The 26,683-nt window shown below is 44.0% G+C and overlaps 1 protein-coding gene and 1 long non-coding RNA gene across 2 annotated transcripts in view; one reads left to right on the forward strand and one right to left on the reverse strand.

Moving 5' to 3' along the window:
• Positions 1–1,385, reverse strand: part of LOC130356688 (uncharacterized) — a 214,754-nt gene extending 213,369 nt beyond the window's left edge. Inside the window, exon 1 of the long non-coding RNA XR_008888964.1 lies at positions 1,246–1,385. This is a non-coding gene — a long non-coding RNA (uncharacterized LOC130356688). The remainder of the gene's footprint in view (positions 1–1,245) is intronic.
• On the forward strand, positions 1,265–25,555 carry ABHD11 (abhydrolase domain containing 11). Its single transcript, XM_056558536.1, has 6 exons — positions 1,265–1,534; positions 4,817–4,952; positions 9,467–9,640; positions 15,849–16,019; positions 18,771–18,952; positions 22,384–25,555. Exons 1-6 carry the CDS (start codon positions 1,416–1,418, stop codon positions 22,520–22,522), a joined length of 921 nt encoding a protein of 306 aa, XP_056414511.1. The 5' UTR covers positions 1,265–1,415; the 3' UTR covers positions 22,523–25,555.
• Positions 25,556–26,683: the final 1,128 nt, after the last annotated feature.

A 26,683-nucleotide genomic window follows, 5' to 3' on the forward strand; every position in this document is an offset into this window, starting at 1 on the left:
GTAATTAGAGATGAGCGAACTTACAGTAAATTCAATTCGTCACGAACTTCTCGGCTCGGCAGTTGATGCCTTTTCCTGCAAAAATTAGTTCAGCTTTCCGGTGCTCCGGTGGGCTGGAAAAGGTGGATACAGTCCTGGGAGACTCTTTCCTAAGACTGTATCCACCTTTTCCAGCCCACTGGAGCACCTGAAGGCTGAACTAATTTACGCATGAAAAGTCATCAACCGCCGAGCAGAGAAGTTTGTGACGAATCTAATTTACTGTAAGTTCGCTCATCTCTAATCGTAATCATTTTGACCTACAAATAACACAACATCAACCCCCCCCCCCCCCCCCCCAAAAAAAAAAAAAAAAAAGTTGCAAAATGCTTTTATTATTATTTATAATAATTAATAATAGTTTTATTTAGCAGTAGATTTTTTGGTATAGGAAATTATGTCAATGCAAAGTACAATTGATGGAACATAAAACAAGCCTCATGTGGCCCTGAAGGGGGAAAACTGAAAGACTTTTGGCTTATAAAAATTAAAGTTCAAAAATGAAAAATGGCTGCGTCCTCAAAGGTTAATTTAAGTATTAAAAGGTATACAGAAACGAATGTAGAAATGGAACCTCCAAAAATGATCGATAAATGTCACAGCTCTATTCATCCAAAAAGTTAGAAGGGTTGAGTTTAGGCTGTGCGGAGGGAAAGGGGATAAATATATGTATGTATATATATATATATATATATATATATATATATGAAACGCAAAAATTTTAATTGGCTGCTTCTTCAAGGGGTTAACACAGTGTTCCCCAACCTGTAGCACAACTAAAACTAAAACTCCTAACATGCTCCCTATACTGGGAATGATCTATAACAGTGGTCTTTAACCTGAAAACCTCTATATGTTGCAAAACTACAACTCCCAGCATGCACGGACAGCCAACGGCTGTCCGGGCATGCTGGGAGTTGTAGTTTTGCAACATCTGGAGGTCCGCTGGTTGAAGACCACTGATCTATAAGAACCCCACCACAGAGCACATATTAAAGGCAGATTTATCAAAACCCCTGTAAAGGAAGAGGGGTGCAGTTGCCCATAGCAACCAACCAGAGCGCTTTTTTCATTCTTATAAACACCTCTGAAAAATGAAAGGAGCAATCTCATTGGTTGCTATGGAGAACTACAACACTCTTCCTCTACAGGGGTTTTAATAAAACTCCCCCTTGGTTCGTACAATGCAGCAGTACATGGACTCACACATCTTTTTGCCCATACTGCCAGTAGTAAACAGGGCTCCAATATCTTGCAGCCGGGAAACTATCTCGTGATATGTGGTAAACCCCGCCCACTACGGCGGCGTCCCCAATAGCAGCTCCATATCTACCCGCAGCCGGCGCGCAGTAACCGGACCGCTATTAACGCTTCCAATGCCGCTACCGGCGTCTATAGTGTGTGCAGGCGGGAGTCGGACCTGGGGACTTATAACGAGGGCATTCAGCGTTTCTGGTAAACCTTCTCTCTCTACACACCGCAAATGCCATGGCGGGTGAGTGCGTGATGACGTCATGACGTTTATAGAGGCGTGCGCAAACTCTGTGCGTCCGTGTTTGTCCTTGGGGCTGTGTACTGTCACTGGGGATGTTTATACTTCATACTGTAAGTCTTCCCGTGTCTGATTTCTTTACCATAGTACAGTGTTTCCCAACCAGTGTGCCTCCGGCTGTTGCAGAAGGCTGTCCGGGCATGCTGGGAGTTGTAGTTTTGCAACAGCCAGAGGCACACTAGCTTGGAAACACTGACTTAAGGGCAGGTTAAAGGGGTACTCCAGTGGAAAACTTTATTTATTTTAAATCAACTGGTGCCAGAAACTTAAACAGATTTGTAAATTAATTCTATAAAAAAAAAAAAAAAAACGTAATCCTTTCAATACATTTTATGGGCTGTATACTACAGAGGAAATGCTTTTCTTTTTGGATTTCTCAGATGTCACGACCACAGTGCTCCTTGCTGACCTCTGCTGTCCATTTTAGGAACTGTCCAGAGCAGCATATGTTTGCTATGGGGATTTTCGCCTGCTCTGGACAGTTCCAAAAATGGACAACAGAGGTCAGCAGAGAGCACTGTGGTTATGACATCAGAGAAATCCAAAAAGAAAAAAATTTCTTCTGTAGAATATAACCACTATAAGGTACTGGAAGGATTAAGATTTTTTTTTATAGAAATAATTTACAAATCTGTTTTAACTTTTAGGCACATTTAAAAAAAAAAAAAGTTTTCCACACGAGAACCCCTTTAAGGATCTTATCCAGGATTAAACTTCTTCCAAGAACAGCACCACACCTGTCCTCAGGTTGTACGTGGTATTGCAGCTCATTTGCATTAAAGGGGTACTACGGCGTTAAGACATCTTATCCCCTATTCAAAGGATAGGGGATGAGATGCCTGATCGCGGGGGTCCCGCCGCTGGGGACCCTTGTGATCTTCCACACGGAGCATAGTGACGTCATGGCTCCGCCCCTGTGTGACGTCACAATTCGCCCCCTCAATGCAAACCTATGGAGGGGGCGTGACAGCTGTCACGCCCCCTCCCATAGTATTGCATAGAGGGGGCGGGGCATGATGGCACATGGGGGCGGAGCTGTGACATCACTATGCTCTGTCCCCATGACCGCCAGTTATCAGACCCGACGTGACCACGCTCCGGGGGCTGATTCTAACGGGGTGCGGCGTGGAAGATCACAGGGGTCCCCAGCGGCGGGACCCCCGCGATCAGGCATCTTATGCCCTATCCTTTGGATAGGGGATAAGATGTCTTAGCGCCGGAGTACCCCTTTAAAGTGAATAAAGCCAAGTTGTAATACCACACACAACCTGAGGACAAGTGTGGAGCTGTTTTTTCCATTCCAGGATAATCTCTTTAACTTTAATGTTATGGATGTAACTTGGAGCGCAACAGATCTAGTGAACCAAAATCCAGTCATCGCAGGGTTCACACAGCTGGAAGAACACTGGAAAATGCTCAAACACTGTGCAGACAGCTCTCTCTACCGTACCGCCACCACAAGCACGCGGACTAGTCGGCAGCATCCCCGGACCGGATCAGTCAAAGCAGAAATGGACGTTCAGCGCTATGTGCAGTAAAACCAGGTACTTTATTGTAGGATCATCGGACGCAAACATGCATCAGGACAAACATCAATGCGTTTCGGACCGTTACTGGTCTGAAATGCGTCAGTGATTGTCCTGATGCATGTTTGTGTGTTTGTGTCCGATGATCCTACAATAAAGTACCTGGTTTTACTGCACCTAGCGCTGAACGTCCATTTCTGCTTTCACTGGAAAATGCTGGTCTGCAGATCTGTCACTTGGCAATGAGCTGTACTGTACAAGCGACATCGTCAGCTACATCTGATCAAAATCAGTCGTCATAAACATATATACAGTGTACATAGTAACATAGTTCATAAGGTTGAAAAAAGACGAGTCCATCAAGTTCAACCTATATCCCAATTGAGTTGAGTTGATCCAGAGGAAGGCAAAAAACCCTCATACTAGAGGTAAAAATTCCTTCCCGACTAAAATATGCCAAATATGGCATCAGAATAGATCCCTGGATCAACCTTCTGTCCCTATAAATCTAGTGTACATAACCAGCGATGTTGTTATTCTCCAAAAATGCATCCAGCCCCCTTTTTGAATTCTTTTACAGAGTTCACCATGACCACCTCCTCCGGGAGAGAATTCCACAGTCTCACTGCTCTTACAGTAAAGAACCCCGTCTGTGCTGGTGTAGAAACCTTCTTTCCTCTAAACGTAGAGGATGCCCCCTTGTTATAGATACAGTGCTGGGTATCCTGGTTATTTATCAAAACCTGTGTAGATGAAAACTGGTGCAATTGCCCGTAGCAACCAATCAGATTGCTTCTTTCATATCTTAGAGGCCTTTTAAATAAGCAATCTGATTAGTTGCTATGGGCAACTGCACTAATTTTCCTCTACACAAATTTTGATAAATCTCTTCCTTTCTCAGAAGCTTTGTGGCTTGTTCCTTGGACAGATGAGAAAAGAACTGGAGCTTATCATGTACTCCTCCATGCCCGCCCATATTATACATGGGATTACCATTCAGCACACTGAGCAGGATGGCATAGTATGGAGACTTATATGAGCCCCATTGGGCACAGCAGGAGTGATCACATGACATTACCTCCCTAATACAGTGAACTGAGAAATGTTTCTGTAAAGTTTCCAACCCTTTTTATTGGCTTATACTCCTTAGGGTGCGTTCACACAGCCGTCTGTCCCAGCCCCCCCATTTAGGTTCCGTTGTTGCTGCTTTTAAACAGATAACAAACTGTTGTAAAATAATCCCATTGATGTCAATGGGATTTTTTTACAATCCTTTCACATCCATTTGTACTCATCTGCGCTCATTTCCATTTTTTTTTTTTTTACGGGAGAAAAGACGATGCATGCAGTATTTTTTTTCTCCTGTCAGAAGAACGGAAGAAAAAGCGGATACAGTAAATTTAACATTGAAGTCTATGGAAAACTGATGAGCCTTTTAATGTCATCCGTTTGCGTCGGTTTTTTCAATTCGTTATTTTTTATGTTTTTACTTCTGAGCATGCTCAGAACAAAAGAATATATATTTTTTGGTTTACTAACTAAACAATAACGGATACAAATGGATAACATCCGTTTGCATCCATTATTGTCTTTTTTTTAAGTCCGGTTTTAGTTTTGACGGGAGAAGAACGGGACGGGTCTAGACGGCCGTGTGAACACAGCCTAACAGATTCATATGTCACATTTGTGTTATTTACAGCCCTGTTGCTTTGTCCTATGACTTGTATGAAGGAAAGGCATCTGGACCACCCTTGGTTTTGCTTCATGGATTGTTTGGTAGCAAATCGAACTTTCAGTCTATTGCTCGAGCTTTGGTGCAACGGATTGGTAGAAAGGTAAGTGCTTGATATGTTAGCGTCACAGATGGTCAATAAGTTGTTTTAGTTAAAGGGGTACTCCAGTGAAAAACTTTTTTTTTTTTTTAAATCAACTGGTGCCAGAAAGTTAAACAGATTTGTAAATTATTTCTATAAAAAAAATCTTAATCCTTCCTGTACTTATTAGCTGCTGAATACTACAGTGGAAATTATTTTCCGTTTGAAACACAGAGCTCTCTGCTGACATCATGAGCACAGTGCTCCCTGCTGACATCTCTGTCCATTTTAGGAACTGTCCAGAGTAAAAGGAAATCCCCATAGCAAACATATGCTGTTCTGGACAGTTCCCAAAATGGACAGAGATGTCAGCAGAGAACACTGTGCACGTCATGTCAGCCGACAGCTCTGTGTTTCAAATTGAAAAGAATTTCCCCTGTAGTATTCAGCAGCTAATAAGTACAGGAAGGATTAAGATTTTTTAATAGAAGTAATTTCCAAATCTGTTTAACTTTCTGGCACCAGTTGATTTAAAAAAAAAGTTTTTCACTGGAGTACCCCTTTAAATCTCTTCTGTGTACTGCTAATGTGTTTTCTGTTATCATTCCATGGTGGGCGCACTGCAGAGAAAAGCCAGTTCTATCCCTTTATAAATGCCAAATGTTCCTTGTGTAATATCTATCTTTATCATTGTGCAAGAAAGTTATTCAGAAAGGATGCAGCTCGACATAAATTCTGGACCCTTTTATAATTATGTCGACATAAAATAAACTGGTCATATACCTAGGCTTCCTATAAACATGCACATTTAACCTGGGCTGCCTGTTATATGGATTAGGGATCGACCGATTATCGGTATGGCCAATATTATCGGCCGATAATCACGATTTTGGGCATTATCGGTATCGGCAATTACCTTGCCGATAATGCCCCGCACCGCGTCACACCCCCCACCGTGATGCTGGGCGTTATACCGATATGGATTTTTGCCCATACCGCTATACCGTTCGGGCCCCTCCCCCACCCTCCGAGTCAATAAAAAAATTAAACTTACCCGTAATGGGGGTGGTCCGGGCCATCCATCCTTCCTGTAGTGTCCGGCGCCATTCCGGGTGGAGGGTAAACCGGTCCGGGCTGTCCTTCTTCTCCGGCGGTCATCTTCTCCACTCCGGACAGGCTCCGGCCTAGTACGCTGCATAGACGCCGCTACGCCGTGACGTCAAGTGCGTCGCCGCGCACGGGCGTCACTGCGCAGCGGCGTCTATGCAGCGTACTAGGCCGGAGCCTGCCCGGAGTGGAGAAGATGACCGCCGGAGAAGAAGGAGAGCCCGGACCGGTTCACTCTTCACCCGGAATGCCCCCGGACACTACAGGAAGGAAGGATGGATGGCCCGGACCACCCTGACAGGCAGGGGGAGAGAAGCGGGTGGCGGCGGTGGCCTATGGCCCCGCAAAAGCCACTGCAGATCATTGATTTAAAGCGCCCGCTTTAAATCAATGATCTGCAGCGGTGTCGCAGGGGGTTAAATAGCCGATAACTTATACCGGAATATCGGTATAAGTTATCGGCTATCGGCCCCAACCTGCACGATTATCGGTATCGGCCCTAAAAAAACGATATCGGTCGATCCCTAATAGGGATAAAGAAATCCAATGGATGAGTAACAATTAGACCTGTAGGATCCATATAGCAGACATTGAAGGCTGTATTCCAGGCCTTTTACCTATGCTTTGCTGTGTTTGAAACTGTTTACTATAACAGTGCTCTCTGCTGCCAGCACATGCCCTTGTCCCCACTCCGAAACCCAAAAGTATTTTTTATTATTCCAATCTTGCAGTCTGTTTCTAATCACAACATGATCATGTGACCCCTGTTTCTAGATGCCTACGCATGCCATCACTGCGTACTTTGTTTGGGGCTGCAGTGCACATAAAGCTAGTCACAGAGATAGTGTATTGTGTATTCTGTTGCATTTTAGCTGGCCATAATTTAGGGTGTTTCTGGGTTTTGGAATACCCATTTCAAGGGGTATTCCTGTATCAGAAAATTGTATCTAAATAAAAATCGCACTATGATAAATAATGTTATCACTAATCTTTTTGTCTTCAGCATGCTTTTTCATGATTTAACCCTGACAGGATGTTGTGTAGTCCTTTTTATTGTCAGTGTAGTGTTGTCACAGCAGCACCCTGGATCCTCCCTCTCTCCTGTCTCAGGAGGCTTGGCTGGATCTTGTCTCTGTGCTCTAGACCAGTGTTTCCCAACCAGGGTGCCTCCAGCTGTTGCAAAACTACAATTCCCAGCATGCCCGAACAGCCAACGGCTGTCCGGGCATGCTGGGAGTTGTAGTTTTGCAACATCTGGAGGCACCCTGGTTGGGAAACACTACTCTAGACCACCCTCTGAGTGAGGTCACCACCTCTGGCCAGCCCCTGCTGCCTACATTACCATCTCCCTGTCATATACGTATATCATTTTTGGGACATTTTCGGGAAGAATGAGTTGTTTTTAACAGCATTTTGTGGTGAACAATGCCACAGGCAGAGGAGCAGACAGGCAATAAATACAGCATTAGTCTGCTGTGTACAGAAATGTTCTGCAGACGCTCTCGGCAGGGAACTGACAGGAGTGTTACTAGAGTGGAGTAGGTAGGGTAGGAGGACTGTTGTGAAGAGCTCATGAAAAGCAATGCATTGTGGGAATTGTAGTACTGAGTAACTGCTCAACCAGGAAGTAGTGAGAGGACATGGTAGGGGAGAGAATTACATACCCACATAACAAATCCAATATTTGGTGATTTCATAACTGGGCAGACAGATAAGCAATGATATATGCTTTTACAATTGTTTTTTCTTTTAGCCTAACGTTAGAGTACCCCTTTAAGTAAAATTTCTCAGATTTGGAATCTTTATTTTATTTTTTAAATAAACAATCAACATTTGAGGCTTGTGAATCTGCTCCTATATGTTAGGGAATAGCAGTTACGAGAATTCCTCCCCCTGGTTTGGGTAAATTATATTCCTCTTGGCTATACAGTACAAGCAGACACAAGCTGTTATACAGTATAGTACAGTATCCATATGCATTATATAATCTATGTTTGCTTTCACCAAAGATAACATTTAAAGACCATCGGGTCTTTACGCCAACACTACATTTGATAGAAATCACAGACAGTTTTCTAAATCTCTCAATAGTGCCGGGTAAAGGAGATATCCAGTGCTGACAAACTTATCCCCTATCCTAAGGATAGGGGATAAGTTTCAGATCGCGGGGGGTCCACGATCTCCTGTACGGGGCCCCGGCTCGCTGGCCAGATAGCAGGTGTTGACCACCGCACGAAGCGGCTGCTGACGCCCCCTCAATACAACTCTATGGCAGAGCCGGAGCGCTGCCTTCAGCAATCTCCGGCTCTGCCATAGAGATGTATTGAGGGGGCATGTCAGCCGCTGCTTCGTGCGGGGGTCGACACCCGCTATCTGGCCAGTGAGCCAGGGCCCCGTAGAGGAGATCGTAGGGCACCCCAAGCAGTCGGGCCCCCCGCAATCTGAAACTTAATCCCCTATCCTTAGGATAGGGGATAAGTTTGTCAGCACTGGACTACGCCTTTAAGCTAGGTTCACAATACAGAATTTTGATCTAGACAAAATCCGGACGGACCACTCCTGTCTCCTGTAGCCCCGCCTGACCACAATCTCGAGACGCCCCTCTGCAGTGACATAGAACCAAGACTAATGTGAGATCTCACGCATGCACTGTGTCTCAGTGGGATTGTCACATGGCTTTACTGCTAAGGGGGCGGCTTGGTCTTAGTGATCAGGCAGTGTGACAGGAAGAGACGAGTGGTCTGGATAACACCTCCGGTGCACCAAGAAACTGTTAGCACAGCACATTTACATTACAGGTATCACTATATGTTTTAGCAGTGGAAGTGGCAGGGCAAATGTGGTATCACTTTTCTTTTAAATAAAGGGACTCTTCTTGCAGATTCTGACGAAACAATGAGTTTGTTCTCTGCTGCTAAAATTTTGCGGTGTAAACGGATGACCCATTCACACCAGTGTTAGGTTCATGTAGCAGAATCTCTGAGCAGGATGCCTGAATAGAATTCTACGCAGAGATTCCGTAGAGTGAACATACCCCAAGTCAGTGGGGGTTAGTCAGGTGCTGCTGACAGGGGCATAACTTTAGGGCATGCAGAGGTTGCAGTCGCACTGGGGCCCTGTTGTCTAGGGAAGCCCCAAGGCACATTAGCCCAATAAGAGACCAGTATTCTAATTTGCATCAGGGCCCATAAGCTCCACGTTACGCCTCTGGCCGCTGATGTGGGATGCATTACAGCTTGAATTCTATTTTTCTGCTCCAATGACATTTACACTTCAGATCTGAACAGAGCCATAAACTTCCCAACCAAGATAAGATCCTTTTTTAAAGGTATGTATGTGTTTCTTGCCTAGGTGCCTGAACAAAAGGCTAGTGTGTTGAAGTATCTAAGGCAATGATATAAGTATGACATTTGGTATATCTTCTGCAGGTGTTGACACTAGATGCCCGCAACCATGGCAGCAGTCCACATTGTGATATCATCACGTACCCTGCGATGAGTGATGATGTGCGTCATCTTCTGCAACAGCTAAACATTCCTAGATGTGTCTTAATTGGCCACAGCATGGGAGGAAAGACTGCCATGACCTTGGCACTGCAACAAGTAAGCAGTACAAATGCACATTTTGTCAGTGTATTTTGGTAGAAACAGATGTACAGTAGTCTTATGCCTCATAAAAACAGGTAACAAAGAAAGCTTAACCCCTTAAGGACCAATGACGTAGTGGTACGTCCTTGGTCCTGCTCTCGTGATATAACGCGGGGTTACATGGTAACCCCGCATCATATCACGGCGGGCCCGGCATCATAGTAAAGCCGGGACCCGCCGCTAATAGCGCGCAGCGCCGATCACGGTGCCGCGCTCTATTAACCCTTTAGCCGTGTGCTCAGAGCTGAGCCGCGCGGCTAAAACCGAAAGTGAAAGCTGCCGGTTAACTCGGTGGGCTGTTCGGGATAGCCGCGGCGAAATCGCGGCATCCCGAACAGCTTACAGGACAGCGGGAGGGCCCCTACCTGCCTCCTCGCTGTCCGATCGCCGAATGACTGCTCAGTGCCTGAGATCCAGGCATGAGCAGTCATGCGGCAGAATCGTCGATCACTGGTTTCCTATGAGAAACCAGTGATCAATGAGGATCAGTGTGTGCAGTGTTATAGGTCCCTATGGGAGCTATAACACTGCAAAAAAAAAAGTGAATGAATATCATTTAACCCCTTCCCTATTAAAAGTTTGAATCATCCCCCCTTTTCCCATAAAAAAAAAACACAATGTAAATAAAAATAAACATATATGGTATCACCGCGTGCGGAAATGTCCGAATTATAAAAAATATATCATTAATTAAACCGCTCGGTCAATGGCGTGCGCGCAAAAAAATTCCAAAGTCTGAAATAGTGCATTTTTGGTCACTTTTTATATCATTTAAAAATGAATAAGTCCTATCAATGCAAAAATGGTACAGTTAAAAACTTCAGATCACGGTGCAAAAAATTAGCCCTCATACCGCCCCATACACGGAAAAATAAAAAAGTTATTGGGGTCAGGTGACAATTTTAAAAGTATTAATTTTCCTGCATGTAGTTATGACTTTTTCCAGAAGTACGACAAAATCAAACCTATATAAGTAGGGTATCATTTTAATCGTATGGACCTACAGAATGAAGATAAGGTGTCATTTTTACCAAAAAATGTACTACGTAGAAATGGAAGCCCCCAAAGGTTACAAAACAGCGTTTTTTTTTTTCAGTTTTGTCGCACAATGATTTTTTTTGGGCAAAATGACTGACGTCATTACAAAGTAGAATTGGTGGCGCCAAAAATAAGCCATCATATGGATTTTTAGGTGCAAAATTTAAAGAGTTATGATTTTTTAAAGGCAAGGAGCAAAAAAAACGAAAATGCAAAAACGGAAAAAACCCCGGTCCTTATGGGGTTAAATAAATAAAAAAGTTAATGCGACACTGCTGGATTAGGCGAATGATGGTTTACAATGGCCCTTTGGAGTTTTACCATACACAGTGCTGCTGTCTCTCATCCACCTTGACGTAAAGGGATTGTGTAATCAGAAAATGATCTATTGTTTAAATCATGTTTTATGTTAAACTATCTATATTAAAGGGGTATTTTAGGATTTTTCTTATCTTTTGAGCCCACATTGCCAAGTTGTTATCTGTCGCACTTTTCCCAATATTTTTAGTCGCAGGGAAAAATACTGTTGCACGGTAATTTCTGTCGCAGGGTTTCTTCTACAGAAGTACTGATGTGGGAGGTGGGAATCCCAGCAGGGGTTTCCTTGACCTTCCAGTGAATATCCGACTTCGGCACTGGAGCGCTACACCGGCGTGGTGACGCAGGAGTCGGGTATAGACTCGTAATTGCGTTTTATTGAAAATCATAAAAAGTGGCAATACATGGTAGGACTACGCATTTCTGAGGGGCTCCCTCCTTCCTCAGGTCCAAGTTACAGTACTTTATATATACATATTTCCATGAATACATTAACCATTTGAAGTTTGCCGGGTCTGAATGGCGTTGGAGGGCTGAGTATGACGTCAGCCTGCAGGATTTATTGGTGGTGTATAGGAATGAATGGGCTAGATCTATAACATTGTGATTTTATGCCCATTGAAATCAATGGGCCCATTGTGGTCTATGGAGATCTTGGGGCAAACGGGGTAGAAAGCTAAACAGCAGGGTCCTGGTAGTAACGTGGATGGGAGACCCTGGTGTAGGTTCAATTCCTGGGTTGATATACAGTGGTGCGATTATACTTTAATTAGGATAGACATGATTTTTTTGAACTGTGGGAACAATCACAACCCTGTATATCAACCCGGGAATTGAACCCACACCAGGGTCTCCTATCCACTTTACTACCAGGACCCTGCTGTTTAGCTTTCTACCCCGCTTGCCGCAAGATCACCACAGACCACAATGAGCCAATTGATTTCAATGGGAAAAAAAATCACAATGTTATAGATCTAGCCCATTCATTCCTATACACCACCAATAGACCCTGGAGGCGGATGTCATACTCAGCCTCCAATGGCATTCAGACCCGGCAAACTTCAAATGTTAAATGGGTTAATGTATTCATGGAAATATGTATATATAAAGTACTGTATCCTAGGGATTGACCGATATCAAATTTTTTTTAGGGCCAATACCGATAATCTGTGGAGGTTAAGGCCGATAGCCGATGACTTATACCGATATTCCGGTATAAGTTATCGGCTATTTCTCCCCTTCCATCCCCCCCCCCCCCCCCCCCAGAGGAGCAAACACAGAGAATTTACTCCGCTTTCTGAAACTTTATACATTCTTTAAAGTATCGGGTTTTCTTCACAGATAATTCACATGAATTTCAGGGTGGTTTTAGGAAAAGACGAGTGATTTTGGCTGAAATTAAGGGAACACGTCCCTTTTCCCGAAAACAACGCCCTTTTTGTAGTTTTTTTATTTTTTTTCACTCTAAGTGATTCAGATTCTGTCAGGTTTTTTCTGTTGCACATTCTGTCGCACGTTCCGTGCGACAGAATTTAGGCGCTAAAACCAAAAAGAGCCGGAATCATGTTAGTAAATGAGGGCCATTGTCTCTGGTTGCATGGAATGCAAGAAAATGTCAGATAAGGGTAACATTGAAATACTTGTGCTACAGCACGTCAAGTAAAATGGACAAACAACAAAAAACACTTAATGAAAAAAAATCGGCAATTATTTACAGTACCAAAAGTTTTATGATAGTGAATTATGTGCAACAATTGTGTCACCTTGGTCACAATATAACTAAAGCAATACTCAGCGTATATTACTTCATACAAGCACTATTTCAATAACTACATTTAAAGGACATCTGTAGTGCTCTGAACTATCCTTCGGACAGGGGATAAGTTTTGGATCGCGGGAGGTCCGAGCGCTGGGGCCCCCCCACGATCTCCTGTACGGGGCCGCGGCAATGTACAGGAAAGGGGGCGTTCCATCCCTGCATGATGCGGCACGCCCCTCCATGAATCCCATAGAGATAAATGGAGGGGTGTGCCGGCTGCCGCTTCATGCGGGGACGGAACGTCCCTTTTTCTGTACATTGCCGCGGCCCCGTACAGGAGATCGCGGGGGGCCCCAGGGTGTACTTCAATGAGAAAAAGTTTTAAAATCAGCAGGTGCCAGAAAGTTATATAGATTTGTACACTACTTTTATTTAAAAATATTAATCCTTAAAGTACTTATCAGCTTCTGTATGCTCTAGAGAAAGTTGTGTAGTTCTTTCTAATCTGATCACAATGCTCTCTGCTGCCACCTCTGTCTGTCAGGAACTGTCAAGAGCAGAAGAGGTTTGTTATGGAGATTTTCTCCTACTCTGTGGACAGTTCCTGACACGGAGGTGTAAGCAGAGGTCAGACTGGAAAAAAATACACAACTTCCTCTGGAGCATACAGCAGCTTATAAGTACTTCAAGGATTAAGATTTTTAAATAGCAATGATTTACAAATCTGTATAACTTTCTTGCACCAGTTTATTTGAAAACATTTGTTTCCCACTGGAGTACCCCTTTAACAGGTTAGTGCACATCTATAGACTGATCACTGTATCTCAGAGTTTCATATAACAGTGCTCATAACAAGTCTTGACAGATTTCCCCCAGAACAAAGATAAGTATATGGTATGTGGAGACAGAATAAAGTGCTTATGCAATAAAGATAGATACGGTTGATACAAACTGAAAATAAATGCACAGTGTGTCCTGTGTAAAGCCATGTTCACATGTCTGAATGTCCGCACGGAAAATCTCAGTGCGGACATTCCACATAATATGCCGGCGCTAGGTTCGCACAGGAATGCACCATCTCATAGACTGCTATGCATTCCGTGCTGCGTGAACAGGTTCATTCTGCGGAAAAGGAAATTTCCACTCCGGAAACATCTGCCACTAAAATTCCAATGTGTGCACAGAGCAGCAGGATCCTGTTGAATTCAATGGGACTCTGCTGCAGCGGAATTCCGCTTGGAAAGTCTGCACGGAAATTCCAACCTGTGAACTCAGCCTTAAAGAGAAGAGCAGTATGGTAGTTTTTTTCCATTTGGCACGATCACCATAAACATACAATAAAGGAATAATTAAAAGCTAGATAGGAACCACATACATAAATGATATAACATTACTCAATGGGGTATTTAAAATTTCTACAAGAAATTGAAAACTTCACCCAAGTCTACATGATTTCCTCCAAGGCATACAAAAAAAGATAGGGGATAAGTCACTGATCGCGGGGGGGGGGGCGACTGCACGGTGCCCTGACTCTCCGCATGAGAGGAGCTGTGTCGTCCATGGCAGGAAGAGGTGGCTGACACACCCCTCCAGGTGTCTCCATGGGGCCAGGGTTGGTGTATCTCCGGCTCTCCCATAGAGATACATGGAGGGGGCATGTTGACCAACCTCTATGTGCGGAGGTCTCCTTGCATGGGACAGAGATTGCTCAATGTATGAGGGGAGCTGGGCGCTGGACAAGAGATCGTGGGGGGTCCCTGCAGTTGGACCCCCCAGGATCAAACACTTACAGTGGTCCCTCAACATACGATGGTAATCCGTTCCAAACAGACCATCATTTGTTGAAACCATTGCATGTTGAGGGATCCGTGCAATGTAAAGTATAGGACAGTGGTCTATAACCTGCGGACTTCCAGATGTTGCAAAACTACAACACCCAGCATTCCCGGACAGCCGTTGGCTGTCCGGGAATGCTGGAAGTTGTAGTTTTGCAACATCTGGAGGTCCGCAGGTTGTAGACCACTGTTAGAGGAAGTTGTACTCACCTGTCCCCGCCACTCCGGACCATCACCACTGCCTGGGATGTCGCCGTCCATCGCTGTCTCCGCGTCCCCGGGGTGTCACTGACGCTCCGGCAAGGCCTCTTCTTCCCCGGCATCCGCGCTCTCCATCACCACCATCACGTCGCTACGCACACCGCTCCTATTGGATGACGGGACGGCGTGCGCAGCGACGTGATGACGACAATGGAGAGCGCCGACGATGCAGGGGATCCCGAAGAGGAGGCGCCGGAGCCCCAAGGACAGGTAAGTGATTGTCAGCGAACCACACAGGGTACCGTAAACGGCTATCCGGTGGCAGCTGAAGCAGTCTGCGCTGCCGGATAGCCGTTTATGCGATGGCCTCGACATACAAAAGCATCGTATGTTGATGCGGCCTTCAACATCCGATGGCCTCTGAGATGGCCATCGCATGTTGAAATTATCGTATGTTGGGGCCATCGTAAGTCGGGGGGTCACTGTATTCCCTATCCTTTTGGATACGGGATAAATTGTCCTACACCACAGACTGAGACTTCCTGTTCTTTGCAGATTGTTCAGCAGTCTTCTCCTTATCATCACTAACAAGACAGTGAAATGTGAAACAAGTTTATAGATAAGATGATCTCTTCATAATAGCTTGTGCAAAGACCTCAGGCCCTCTGCACTCTGTAATGACCTTTGAACAGGTCTCAGAGAATGCCTAAATAACTCTCTCATTCATATGAATAGGGTCAACTCCAGCAGAGGATCCCATCCATTCACAAGAACAGAGGTCATTTTCCCCAGAGTGATTGGGCTGGCAGTGCACATGCTTCGCCACCTCTCCATTCACTGACTGTGGGATTTCTGAACATAGCAAAGCACTGTAATCTATTTTCAGAAGTCCCATAGACAGTGCATGAGTTTTCCTGGTTATCTATTTATTACCTGCACATGTCCACAGTAACTTTAAACTTCTCCTTATGCAAAATGTAAACACATCTCTCTGGTCTTTTGTGTTTCTCAGCCTCACATGGTAGAGCGCTTAATATCTGTGGACATTAGTCCTTCTACAACATCTCCTCAGACCGGTTTCCCTCAATATATTAAAGCTATGCAGAATGTACGTCTTGAAGGAGAGATGCCAAGGTCTACAGCCAGAAGATTGGCAGAGGAGCAGCTCAATGCAATAGTAAAGGTATTGCTGGTTTTCTGTTTTCTCACCCTGAGTCTTTCAGATGACATGACACACAAGGTTATAATACATCTCAGTTTTCTTGTTGTTCCATTTTATACATATGTATAATTATACTGTTCATCCATATTACCTGTGCATTCCCGCAAGTGGATGTACAATCTATTAATAAGAGTCCAGTGGGTGGTCCTATCTGAGTGACACCTGTCCACTTGACTCCTAAGAATAGAAAGAGCAGGGATTCAATCAATAAGTTACAAGGTCAATCATCACAAAGATGATGTGTTTCAATCTGCTCAACTCCTTTTGCTCTATAACATGATGTCAAACCTTATGACAACGAGCCCACATTATTTAATGGGTTAACACACCAGGACGTACATTTACGTCCTGTACATGACGCGAGCACCTAAGCGGTGCTCGCATTATACACAGCAGGCCCTGGCTGCTATCAGCATATGCATAGCACTTAATAGCAAGGTAGAGCAGACATTGGCACCAAAGTCAATGTAAAGCAATATCTGGAGACATTCCCTGATAGATGTGATGCTTCTTTTAGGCTAGCTGTACGGCTCGTGTGGAAGACTTATGGGGGTGCTCACATATGTTAGAGGACAGTTCACATCGAGAATTTTTCAATAGAGGATTGAAGAAAAAATGGAGCATTCACCCCAAGCTTAAGTCTTAATACATATTTATTCCATTCAGGACCTCACAAAACACGACAGGGAGCAAGCAGTGCGGGTGCGGACATGAGGCAGGGGTAGACGAACGAACTGAGGAGCGACAATTGTTTCACGCTATGTAGCGATTCCTCTGGCTCCAACCTCAATGTAGCGCTTCCTCTGGCTCCGAGGTTGGAGCCAGAGGAAGCACTGCATAGCGTGAAACAATTGTCGCTCCTCCGTTTGTTTGTCTACCCCCGCCTCATGTCCGCACCCGCATACCTTGCTCCCTGTCGTGTTTTGTGATGTCCTGAATGGAATAAATATTTCAAGACTTCAGCTTGGGGTGAGTGCTCCATTTTTTTTCTTCAATCCTCTATTGAAATATGCATAGCACTGTTCAGATTCTGCAATCTAAGGATCTGCAATCTAATAAAAATTTAAATGGCCCCTTTTTTCCCATTTTACTCCAAGAAGCATAAAAAAAAAAAAAATAATTATAAACATATTTGGTATCAACTATATAATGTTAATGATCCCTTACGGTGAACAGCATAAATGTAAAAAAAATTAATAAAAATGCCAAAACTGCTTCTTAGAGTGAATAGAGTGATTCTAAACATATTAATTTAGTTTAAAAAAATTTTTTTTTTTTTTTTTTTTTTTTAAAGCGGTACAATAATAGAAAAGTATGCAACCTTGGGTAGTATTTTAATCGTATTGACCCACAAAATAAAGAAAACTTGTCATGTTTACCGTAAAGTGTACATGGTGAAAACAAAACCTTCCAAAAATGCAGTTTTCTTTTAAATTTCCCCACACAAATAATATTGTTGGTTGCGTCATACATTGTATGGTAAAATTAGTGATGCCATTACAGTGGACAATTTGTTGGGCAAAAAACAAGACCTCATATGGGTCTGTAGATGGAAATCTAAAAGAGGTAGAATTTTTACAAGGCAAGGAGGAAAAAAACTGAATAAAAATGGCTGTGTACTTAAGGGATAAGTTATATTGCACTATAGTTCTTCTTTAAGTTATAGACTGGGCCGCAGCAGTCTGCAGGAAGCCCTGTGTCATCCCCAACAGGAAGCCGCGGCAGACACGCCCCCTCTATGGACCTATATGGGATACATGGAGGGGGCATGTCGGCCGCTGCGTTATGCGGGGTCGGATCGCCCCCTTCCAGCATACTGCAGCTGCCCCGTACAGGAGATCGAAGGGGGTCCCATTGGTTGGACCCCTCGCGATCTATAACTTATCCCCTAACCTTCGGATACTCTACAGTTCTCCATTAAGGCCAAAATGGGCTGTGTCCTTAAGGGGTTAAACCTATAAAATGTTGTCCCTTAAAACCTGTGCCCCTGCCCTATCTGCAGGGTGTGGTGCACGATGCTGCCTGCTTCCCCTGCTAATATCTCGCTATCGCAGTGGGTCTCAGGATTACATGTCAAAAGTTGTTTTTAATGACTGTAATGCTTTAAAGGGGTACTCCACTGGAAACTTTTATTTATTTTTAAATCAACTGGTGCCAGAAAGTTAGACAGATTTGTAAATTACTTCTATTAAAATATCTTAATCCTTCCAGTACTTATCAACTGCTGTATGCTCCACAGGAAGTTCTTTTATTTTTTAATTTCTTTTCTGTCTGACCACAGTGCTGTCTGCTGACACCTCTGTCCATGTCAGGAACTGTCGAGAGCAGGAGCAAATCCCCATTGCAAACCTATCCTGCTCTGAACAGTTCAGCAGAGAGCACTGTGGTCTGACTAAAAAGAAAAGAAAAAAGAACTTCCTGTGGAGCATACAGCACTGGAAGGATTAATATTTTTTAATAGAAGTAATTTACAAATCTGTTTAACTTTCTGGCACCAGTTGATTTAAAAAAAAAAGTTTTCCACCGGAGTACAACTTTAAGTAAACTTCCACCAGTGTAGGATTCCTCTTGATGAATCCAGGCACATATGAGGGTGCCCACAGAACTTAATACATTTTTCCACCATAAATTAGTGTCCTATACTGTTAGGATTGAAGTGAAGTTACCAATTGTAACTGTTTCTAATCTGCATCTTGGGGTTCTTATTAACAGGAACCCTCTGTACGCCAGTTTTTGCTAACCAATCTTTTGCAAGAAAATGGTCATTTTAAGTGGAGAGTAAATCTTGAAGCCATCTCAAACCATCTCCAAGATGTGCTAGACTTCCCTGAGTTTCATTCATCTTATTCTGGACCTACACTCTTTCTGGGAGGAGCTAATTCTCCATACATCAGGTAAGATACTCTAAGATGTCTGAGCCCTGCTCTCGTTTACAACATTAAAAGGGTACTTTTAAGAAAAAAAAAAGTTTTATAAACATTTGTAAGTTACTTCTTAAAAAAAAAAAAGTGCAAGCCTTCCTTTACTTAGCTGCTGTATTCCTTATTGGAAGTCCTGTTATGTTTCCAGTCAGAAACGTGCTCTCTGTTGCCACTTTTGTCTATGTCAGAGACTATATGCTATGGGGATTTACAGTGTACCTGTCATTGCAGATGACTTTTCAACATACGCTTTCCTGTGTGTACATGAGAAGCAGCACTATTTTTGACCATTATATATCTTGTATATGATATTTTTCAGCAGGCTTCATCTCTAATTTGCAGTTCTCCCAGAGCTGGTGGAGCTCCCTCCTCCCCACTCCATAGACACTTGTGTGAGGTATTGCAGCTTAGTTCATTGAAGTAAATGGAGCCAAATTGTAATACCACACACAACCTGAGGACAGGTATGGTGCTGTTTTTAGAAGAAATTAGTTCTGTTTTTACATTCCTGATAACCCCTTTGATCCTGTGTTGGACAGTTCCTGACACAAACGTAGGTGGCAGCGAAGGGCACAGTGTCTGACTTTTTGCATGGCTTTCTCTAAGGCATAGAGTAGCTGATAAGTTCTGGAAGGCAAGAGATTTTCAAATAGAACTAATTTACAAATTTGTGTAACTTTCTGGAACCAGTTAATTTGAAAACAATTATTTTATTCGGAGTACCCCTTTAAATACACTGATACCTCAACATACAATAACCCTGATAATGGATTCAACGTGTGATGGCCTTTCAATTGCCATCTTAATTTAAATACAGCATCAACCTGCGATGCTTTGCATTCCACAGTAAGTCAGATGCCAAAGCCACCCTTCAAAGCTGCTTACTGCAGATGCTGCTTAAAGGGGTACTCCAGCCCTAATACATCTTATCCCCTATCCAAAGGATCGCTGGGGACCCCCAGAATCTGTAATTCAGTACCCACTTTGTGAGCTCTCCACAGTGCTGGAGGCTCAGAGTGTGCAGCGTGATGACCGTCACGTCACCTCCCATAGACTTGCATTGAGGGGGCAGGGCGTGACATCACACAGGGGCGGAGTCGTGATGTCACGATACAATGGCCCCGTGGTCGTCACGGTATACACTCAGAGCCTAGAGCTCACAAAGGTAGGTGCTCAATGACAGATTGCGGGAGATGGCGGGATCCCCGTGATCAGACATCTTATCCCCTATCCTTTGGATAGGGATTAAGATGTATTAGGGCAGGAGTACCTCTTTAATAGACCTGCTGCCCTCCATATCTGGCAAAATCCCTTGCTACAGTAGCTGCCCAGTGTCTGCTATAGTAAGCAGTTCTGCTTATGGCGGGAGTTAGTAGTGCCTAGTGATTTTGGCTGGGATATCTAGCTAATGGCTGTGCACAGTCCTAGCAGTTGGCTGAAATTGAGACGTCATAGCCCAGGACAGTAGCAGAACTTCTGTAAAAGGAGGAAAAGAACATCGTTAAAAGAAATTAAAAAAATATATATTTACCAAAATCACCACCTCCCTTTCCCATTTTCCAAATAAAAAATTGCAAAAATTGTCAGAACCATTAGATAATCCCATCCCTGATCCCCTATGGTCAATTGCTGATTTTTTGTCACATCTCAGAAAAACAGTCTGCAAACAGGTAAGCAATGCTGACATCGAAGTTCCCCTTTTTAAGGCTGAATTAACGTGCATAAATGTAGACATATATAAAATAAAAAGAGAATTGAGTCCTTAGCATACCAACTATAGCAAAAATAGGTGTATGATGGATTGTCTGTTCACTCTAGAAAAAATATGAGATCCTCTAGACCAATATTTAGACATCTAGACATTTCTGCATGACCTTGCCATAATCCTGCAGGACTCCGCCACAACCTTGCAGGCTCTGTAAGAATCAACTGCATACACATTTGATGCACGAGACTGTGACAGTACAGCTGTCTATCTATATATTGCCATATTGTTACAGGACTTTTTCTTCGCAGAACACACAGAGCACAAGCGCTGAACATATGAACAAAAGAAGCCGAAGAGGCGGCTGCAGATCATTGATTTAAAGTGGGTGCTTTAAATCAATGAACTGCAGCGGCTTTTGCGGGGCCAGAGACCGCCACCCGCTTCTCTCCTCCTGAGTCTGAGTCCAACCCCCCCCCCCCATCCTCTGTCAGAGACCGCCGCCGCCCGCTTCTCTCCACCTGCCGGTCCTTAGTCCAACCACCGCCGTTGCCCCATTGCCTCCCCCATCCCCAGTTTTATAATTACCTGTTCCCGGGGTCCGCACTACTTCTGGCTCAGACGACGTCCGGAGCTGTCACTGTGCGCACTGACGGTGACGTCGCGTTGAGGACATCACTTGTCAATGTGCAGCGCACAGCGTAACACAGGACGCTGCAGGAGCCAGAAGTAGCACGGACCCCGGGAACAGGTAATTATAAAACCGGGGATGGGGGAGGCAATGGGGCAGCGGCGGTCTCCGGCCGGGGCGATGTGGGGGGGCGGTGCAATATCGGCAAGGTTATTGCCGATACTGTCCAAAATCGTGAATATCGGCCAATTAATATCGGCCAAACCAATAATCGTCGATCCCTTGTATCCGGTGATATTTGTACCAATTTTACTTTTGTTTGTGCTGGAATGCTATATATTTTATTTTATTACATGCTGTTTATATTTAACATTTTACTAAACTAAATATTGATCTAAAGGATCTCATATTTGAGTGAACAGACAATCCATCATACATCTATTTTTGCTGTAGTTGCTATGCTGAGGACTGAGAATTCTCTTCTTATATATCATAATTTTTCTCTCTGGGTGTGAGAATGTCCCAGTTAATCTGTGAATGTGAACAGTAATAAAAAAAATTTTAATAAATAAAAGTATCTAAAAAATGTAGGCTTCTTTCAGGAGCCATCGGGAGAGCCGGGCAGAATAGCGGGAGAAAAATTACTGCTTGTGCCGGTTTTTTCTCCCACTATTCATAACGGCGCCCAGCGGCCCCCATAATAGTAAATGGGAGCTGCCAGGATCCGTTGTTGCTCCCTGTCATGAGCATGGCCGTCAAAGTTCAAAACTAAAAAGAGCGACTTTGACGGCCGCTCTCGACGGAGAGCAATGGCTGTGAAAGGGGCTTTACATTACAAATATAATTTTAAAAACTGTGTGCAACAAAATTTGTGCCAAAAACTGAACTGTTAGTTTACTCTTAGATTAAGTTATCCACAAAGCCACACCCCATTTTATAACTTTCAGGTTCATTGCAAAAATGCAATTACAATGGCGAAATCTTCATTAAATTATCTGAAATTAAACCCTCCCTATGTCTTGTATTTTTTTGTTTTTTTTACATATAACTGCTTCTTTTTATTTTCAGTTCAGAGAACTATCCTGATATAGAACGCCTTTTCCCATGTGCAAATGTGGAATATATTCAAGGTGCAGGGCACTGGGTACATGCGGAGAAGACCCAGGATTTCCTCAATGCCATCTGCAACTTTGTAGAGTCAACATAACAGAAGACAGAATATTCTGTAGAGCCAGTCTGTGAAATATAGTTCTAATTGTCCCGTGATCTGCCCTCTACGCTGGTGAAAAAATGTTATTGCAGTATTAGGCTATATTCACACAACGGAATTTCCGCAAAGCTTGCTGAACGGAATTGTGGTGGAATTTTAGTGGAATTACTGGGTTCGCAGAACACAGAATTCTGCCAAAATTTAAGCAAAATTGACTTCCATTAGCATTCTGCCACGGAATTCCACAAAACATTAAGACTGGTCTTCTATTTTGTCGGAAAGCAGAATTTCTGCAGTGGGCATTCTGCTGTCTGAATAGGACTGATTAAATCAATGGGCAATACATTTCGGTGGACTTTCTGGCGGAATTCTTCCATGGAATTTTGTGCAGAAATTCTGTCGTGTGAACATAGCCTTATAAGGCTTACAAATAAGGGTGTGGAAAGTTTATCAATGTTAATGTTAAATTGCATATATTTGTTACTCAAATTGGAGATATGTATATTCTTTTTTTTCCTTTTAGAAATATTGTGATTTATTATGTTTTGTTTGGAAGACATTTTTTTCCAAATCAATAGTCTGTCATCAGTTTCTAAGAAACTTGTGCATAAGTGACAACTATAAGAGTTCCTTATATTTAAATGTCTTTCTATGGCACTGCTCTACACTGCTCTATTGTATACATTTATTTTGTCATACTTTTAGTTTACCTGTACAGTTTAGATCAGGGGTTTCAAACTCCCAGCCCACAGGCTAATTGCAGCCCGTGGAGCAAAACTTTGCGGCCCGGGCGCCGGGCAGGTGATTTCTTCGGGCAAGCAGTGCTAAATGCCTTAAGACTTCATTTACGTCGGCACACACTACTACTCTGCCTATATCTCCCTGCTGCAGCCTATAACGAGCCTTCCTGGAGGGATGCGCACGATTGATGACATCATTGCATGCACAGGACGCAAACGTCCTGTGTGGCGCATGTGATGACATCACCTAACCTGCGCATCCCCGCAAAGAAGGCTCGTTTTAGGCTGCATCAGGGAGATGTAAATACTGTAGCTGTGAAACTTAACTTGCCTAATAAGGGAGGACCTGCTTATCACCAGGGGCTAACCTATCTTCTTAGGGGCCATGATTGTTTAAATAGGAGCCCTACCTTCCGGAGGTAATATCTATCTGGGTCGCTGTACACCTACTGGGAACCCTACCAGAAATTCGGGTAAAGCTCCCCAGTAGGTAGACAGGCCCCATATCTATCTGGGGGGCATTATATGTGAGGGGCGCATGCGGCCCAGCCTCTACCTCCAAGATAATTTTAGTTTGAGACCCCTGGTTTAGATCCAATATAAATGCATTCTACAGTATGCGTATCTGTATATCCCACATCATTCTGCTTTGGCTGCTTGCATGCAGTAACTGCTTGGAATCAGCCTTGGACATCTTGTCATCTCTTCTGTTCAGGAATACATAAGGCAGCCCATCATAGAACAGCACTAGTACAAGTCTGCTTGTATGCTGGAGGACCACAACCTGCTTGCCAATTGTGTTGTTATAAGAAATAAATACAATGCGTATAGAAAGTCTAAATACCTTTTCACTTTTTTAAAAATGTTAGAAATTTGTTAGAAATTAGAGTAGGAAAAACTAAAATTTTGCATGGCCATAAGGATTCAGACATTTTACTCAGTACTTAGTTGAAGCACCTTTGGCAGCATTACAGCCTACAGTCTTTTTGAGTAGTAAAGGGGTACTCTGCCCCTAGACATCTTAACCCCTATCCAAGGATAGGTAATAAGATGTCTGATTGGGACCCCGGCAATCTCTCCTGCAGCCCCTAGTCATCTGCAGTACTGAACCGAAGTTTGCTCTGTGCCAGATGATTCACAATACAGGGGCCGGCGGTTTGTGACGTCACGGCCCGCCCCCTTGTGATGTCATGCCCCTCCCCCTTAATGCAAGTCTATGGGAGGGGCGTGGCCATCTTGATGAGACATCTTATCCCCTATCCTTGCATGGGGACCGTCAGTGGAAGCCATTGTCAAGTCTCTCCAGAGATATTACATTCGGTTCAAGTCAGAGCTCTGGCTGGACCATCCAAGGACATAAATCACTCCTTTGTTGTCTTGGCTGGGTGCTTGTTTATTTGTTTATTTATTTAATTCACTGCCCAAAAAATAAAGGGAACACTTAAACAACCCAATGTAACTCCAAGTCAATCACACTTCTGTGAAATCACACTGTCCACTCAGGAAGCAACACTGAACGTCAGCCAATTTCACATGCTGTTGTGCAAATGGAACAGACAACAGGTGAAAATAATAGGCAATTAGCAAGACCCTCCCCCCCCCCCAATAAAGGAGTGGTTCTGCAGGTGGTGAGCACGGACCACTTCTCAGTTCCTATGCTTCCTGGCTGATGTTTTGGTCACTTTTGAATGCTGACAGCGCTTTCACTCTAGTGGTAGCATGTGACGGAGTCTACAACCCACACAAGTGGCTCAGGTAGTGCAGCTCATCCAGGATGGCACATCAATACGAGCTGTAGCAAGAAGGTTTGCTATGTCTGTCAGCGTAGTGTACAGAGCATGGAGGCGCTACCAGGAGACATCAGGAAGTCCCTGAGGAAGCCTTCACAGCGAAACAACGTTGGGGTCTGACGTGCTACATTGGGTATGTGTATTGTGACGGAGTGATTGTTCCACCTCTTATCCGGGCAAAATTATCTGTTCATGACTTCTTAGCTGGACTCCGGTGATTTTCTGGTTACCTTGCCTCTCACCTTTTGGGTTCTTTTCATTGCCCGGTTTTCAGGTGGAACAATCGCCCAATCTGCTTTTTCCTGTATTACTTGTCTGTCACCTGGGATATGTGCAATATATATGAACTGTGGCCATTGCCTTCATGTTAAAGTGTGTATACTGTTTACATCTATTGCATGCTGCACTTTAATAGCTGTATAGATTGCACCAGTCACTTTAACTACCGTATTTATTGGGGTATACCACGCACCGGCCTATAACACGCACCCTCATTTTACCAAGGATATTTGGGTAAAAAAAGTTTTTTACCCAAATATCCATGGTAAAATGAGGGTGCGTGTGTATACCCCGATACACCCCCAGGAAAGGCAGGGGGAGAGGGGCCGTCGCTGCCGGCTTCTCTCCCCCTGCCTTTCCTGGGGTCTAGAGCCCTGCTGCCGGCCCTTCTCTCCCCCTGGCTATGCGCTGCGCGGCGCACTGACATAGTTACATAGTTAGTACGGTCGAAAAAAGACATATGTCCATCAAGTTCAACCAGGGAAATAAGGGGTAGGGGTGTGGCGCGATATTGGGGAAGGGATGAGATTTTATATTTCTTCATAAATACATCATGCGCCGCGCCGTGCAGCGCATGGCAACGACGCAGGGGACGCACACCGGAGGCCTGAAGCAGCGGGGACCCGACCCCGGCAACAGGTAATTATGCAACCGGGGATGGGGGGAGGCAACGGGGCAGTGGCGCCGGCAATGGGTGCTGCTGCCCCTTCTCTCCCCCTGGCTGTCGGCGCCGCTTCTCTCCCCCTGGCTATCGGCGCCGGCACCAATAGTCAGGGGGACAGAACGGGCAGCGGTGCTGATAGCCAGGGGGAGAGAAGGGCCGGCAGCAGGGCTCTAGACCCCAGGAAAGGCAGGGGGAGAGAAGCGGGCAGCGACGGCCTCTCTCCCCCTGCCTTTCCTGGGGGTGTATCGGCGTATAACACGCTAAAAATTTTAGCCTAAAAAGTGCGTGTTATACGCCGATAAATACGGTAATATAAATGCACATCCCCTACCTTTTATATACTAAGTTTACGTAGCAGTGTATTTCTCTCTTCTGCTTTGCTGCTGTCTCATTTTAATTGCTTTTATTTATATATATGTCCAATAAAGTATCAATTATTTTTCATCAAATTTCCCTTGTTCTGGTGTGTTTTTGGGTATGACTTGTATCATTTCTTGGTGAAAAATTCCAAAATTTCAGAAAAAATTTGAAAATGTAGCATTTTTCTAACTTTGATGCACTCTGTAAGGAAAAGGGACATGTCAAATAAATTACACATTGATTCACATATACAATATGTTAACTTTATGTTGGCGTCATAAAGTTGACATGTTTTTACTTTTTGAAGACATCAGAGGGCTTCAAA

The sequence above is a fragment of the Hyla sarda genome, chromosome 2 (assembly GCF_029499605.1).
Source record: "Hyla sarda isolate aHylSar1 chromosome 2, aHylSar1.hap1, whole genome shotgun sequence".
Classification (NCBI taxonomy): Eukaryota; Metazoa; Chordata; class Amphibia; order Anura; family Hylidae; genus Hyla; species Hyla sarda.

Coding starts and splice junctions, on each gene's coding strand:
- ABHD11 (XM_056558536.1), top strand. CDS start 1,416: ATGCCGCTACCGGCGTCTATAGTGTGTGCAGGCGGGAGTCGGACCTGG. Junction 1,535..4,816: donor CACCGCAAATGCCATGGCGG/GTGAGTGCGTGA, acceptor TGTTATTTACAG/CCCTGTTGCTTTGTCCTATG. Junction 16,020..18,770: donor AGCTCAATGCAATAGTAAAG/GTATTGCTGGTT, acceptor TCTTATTAACAG/GAACCCTCTGTACGCCAGTT.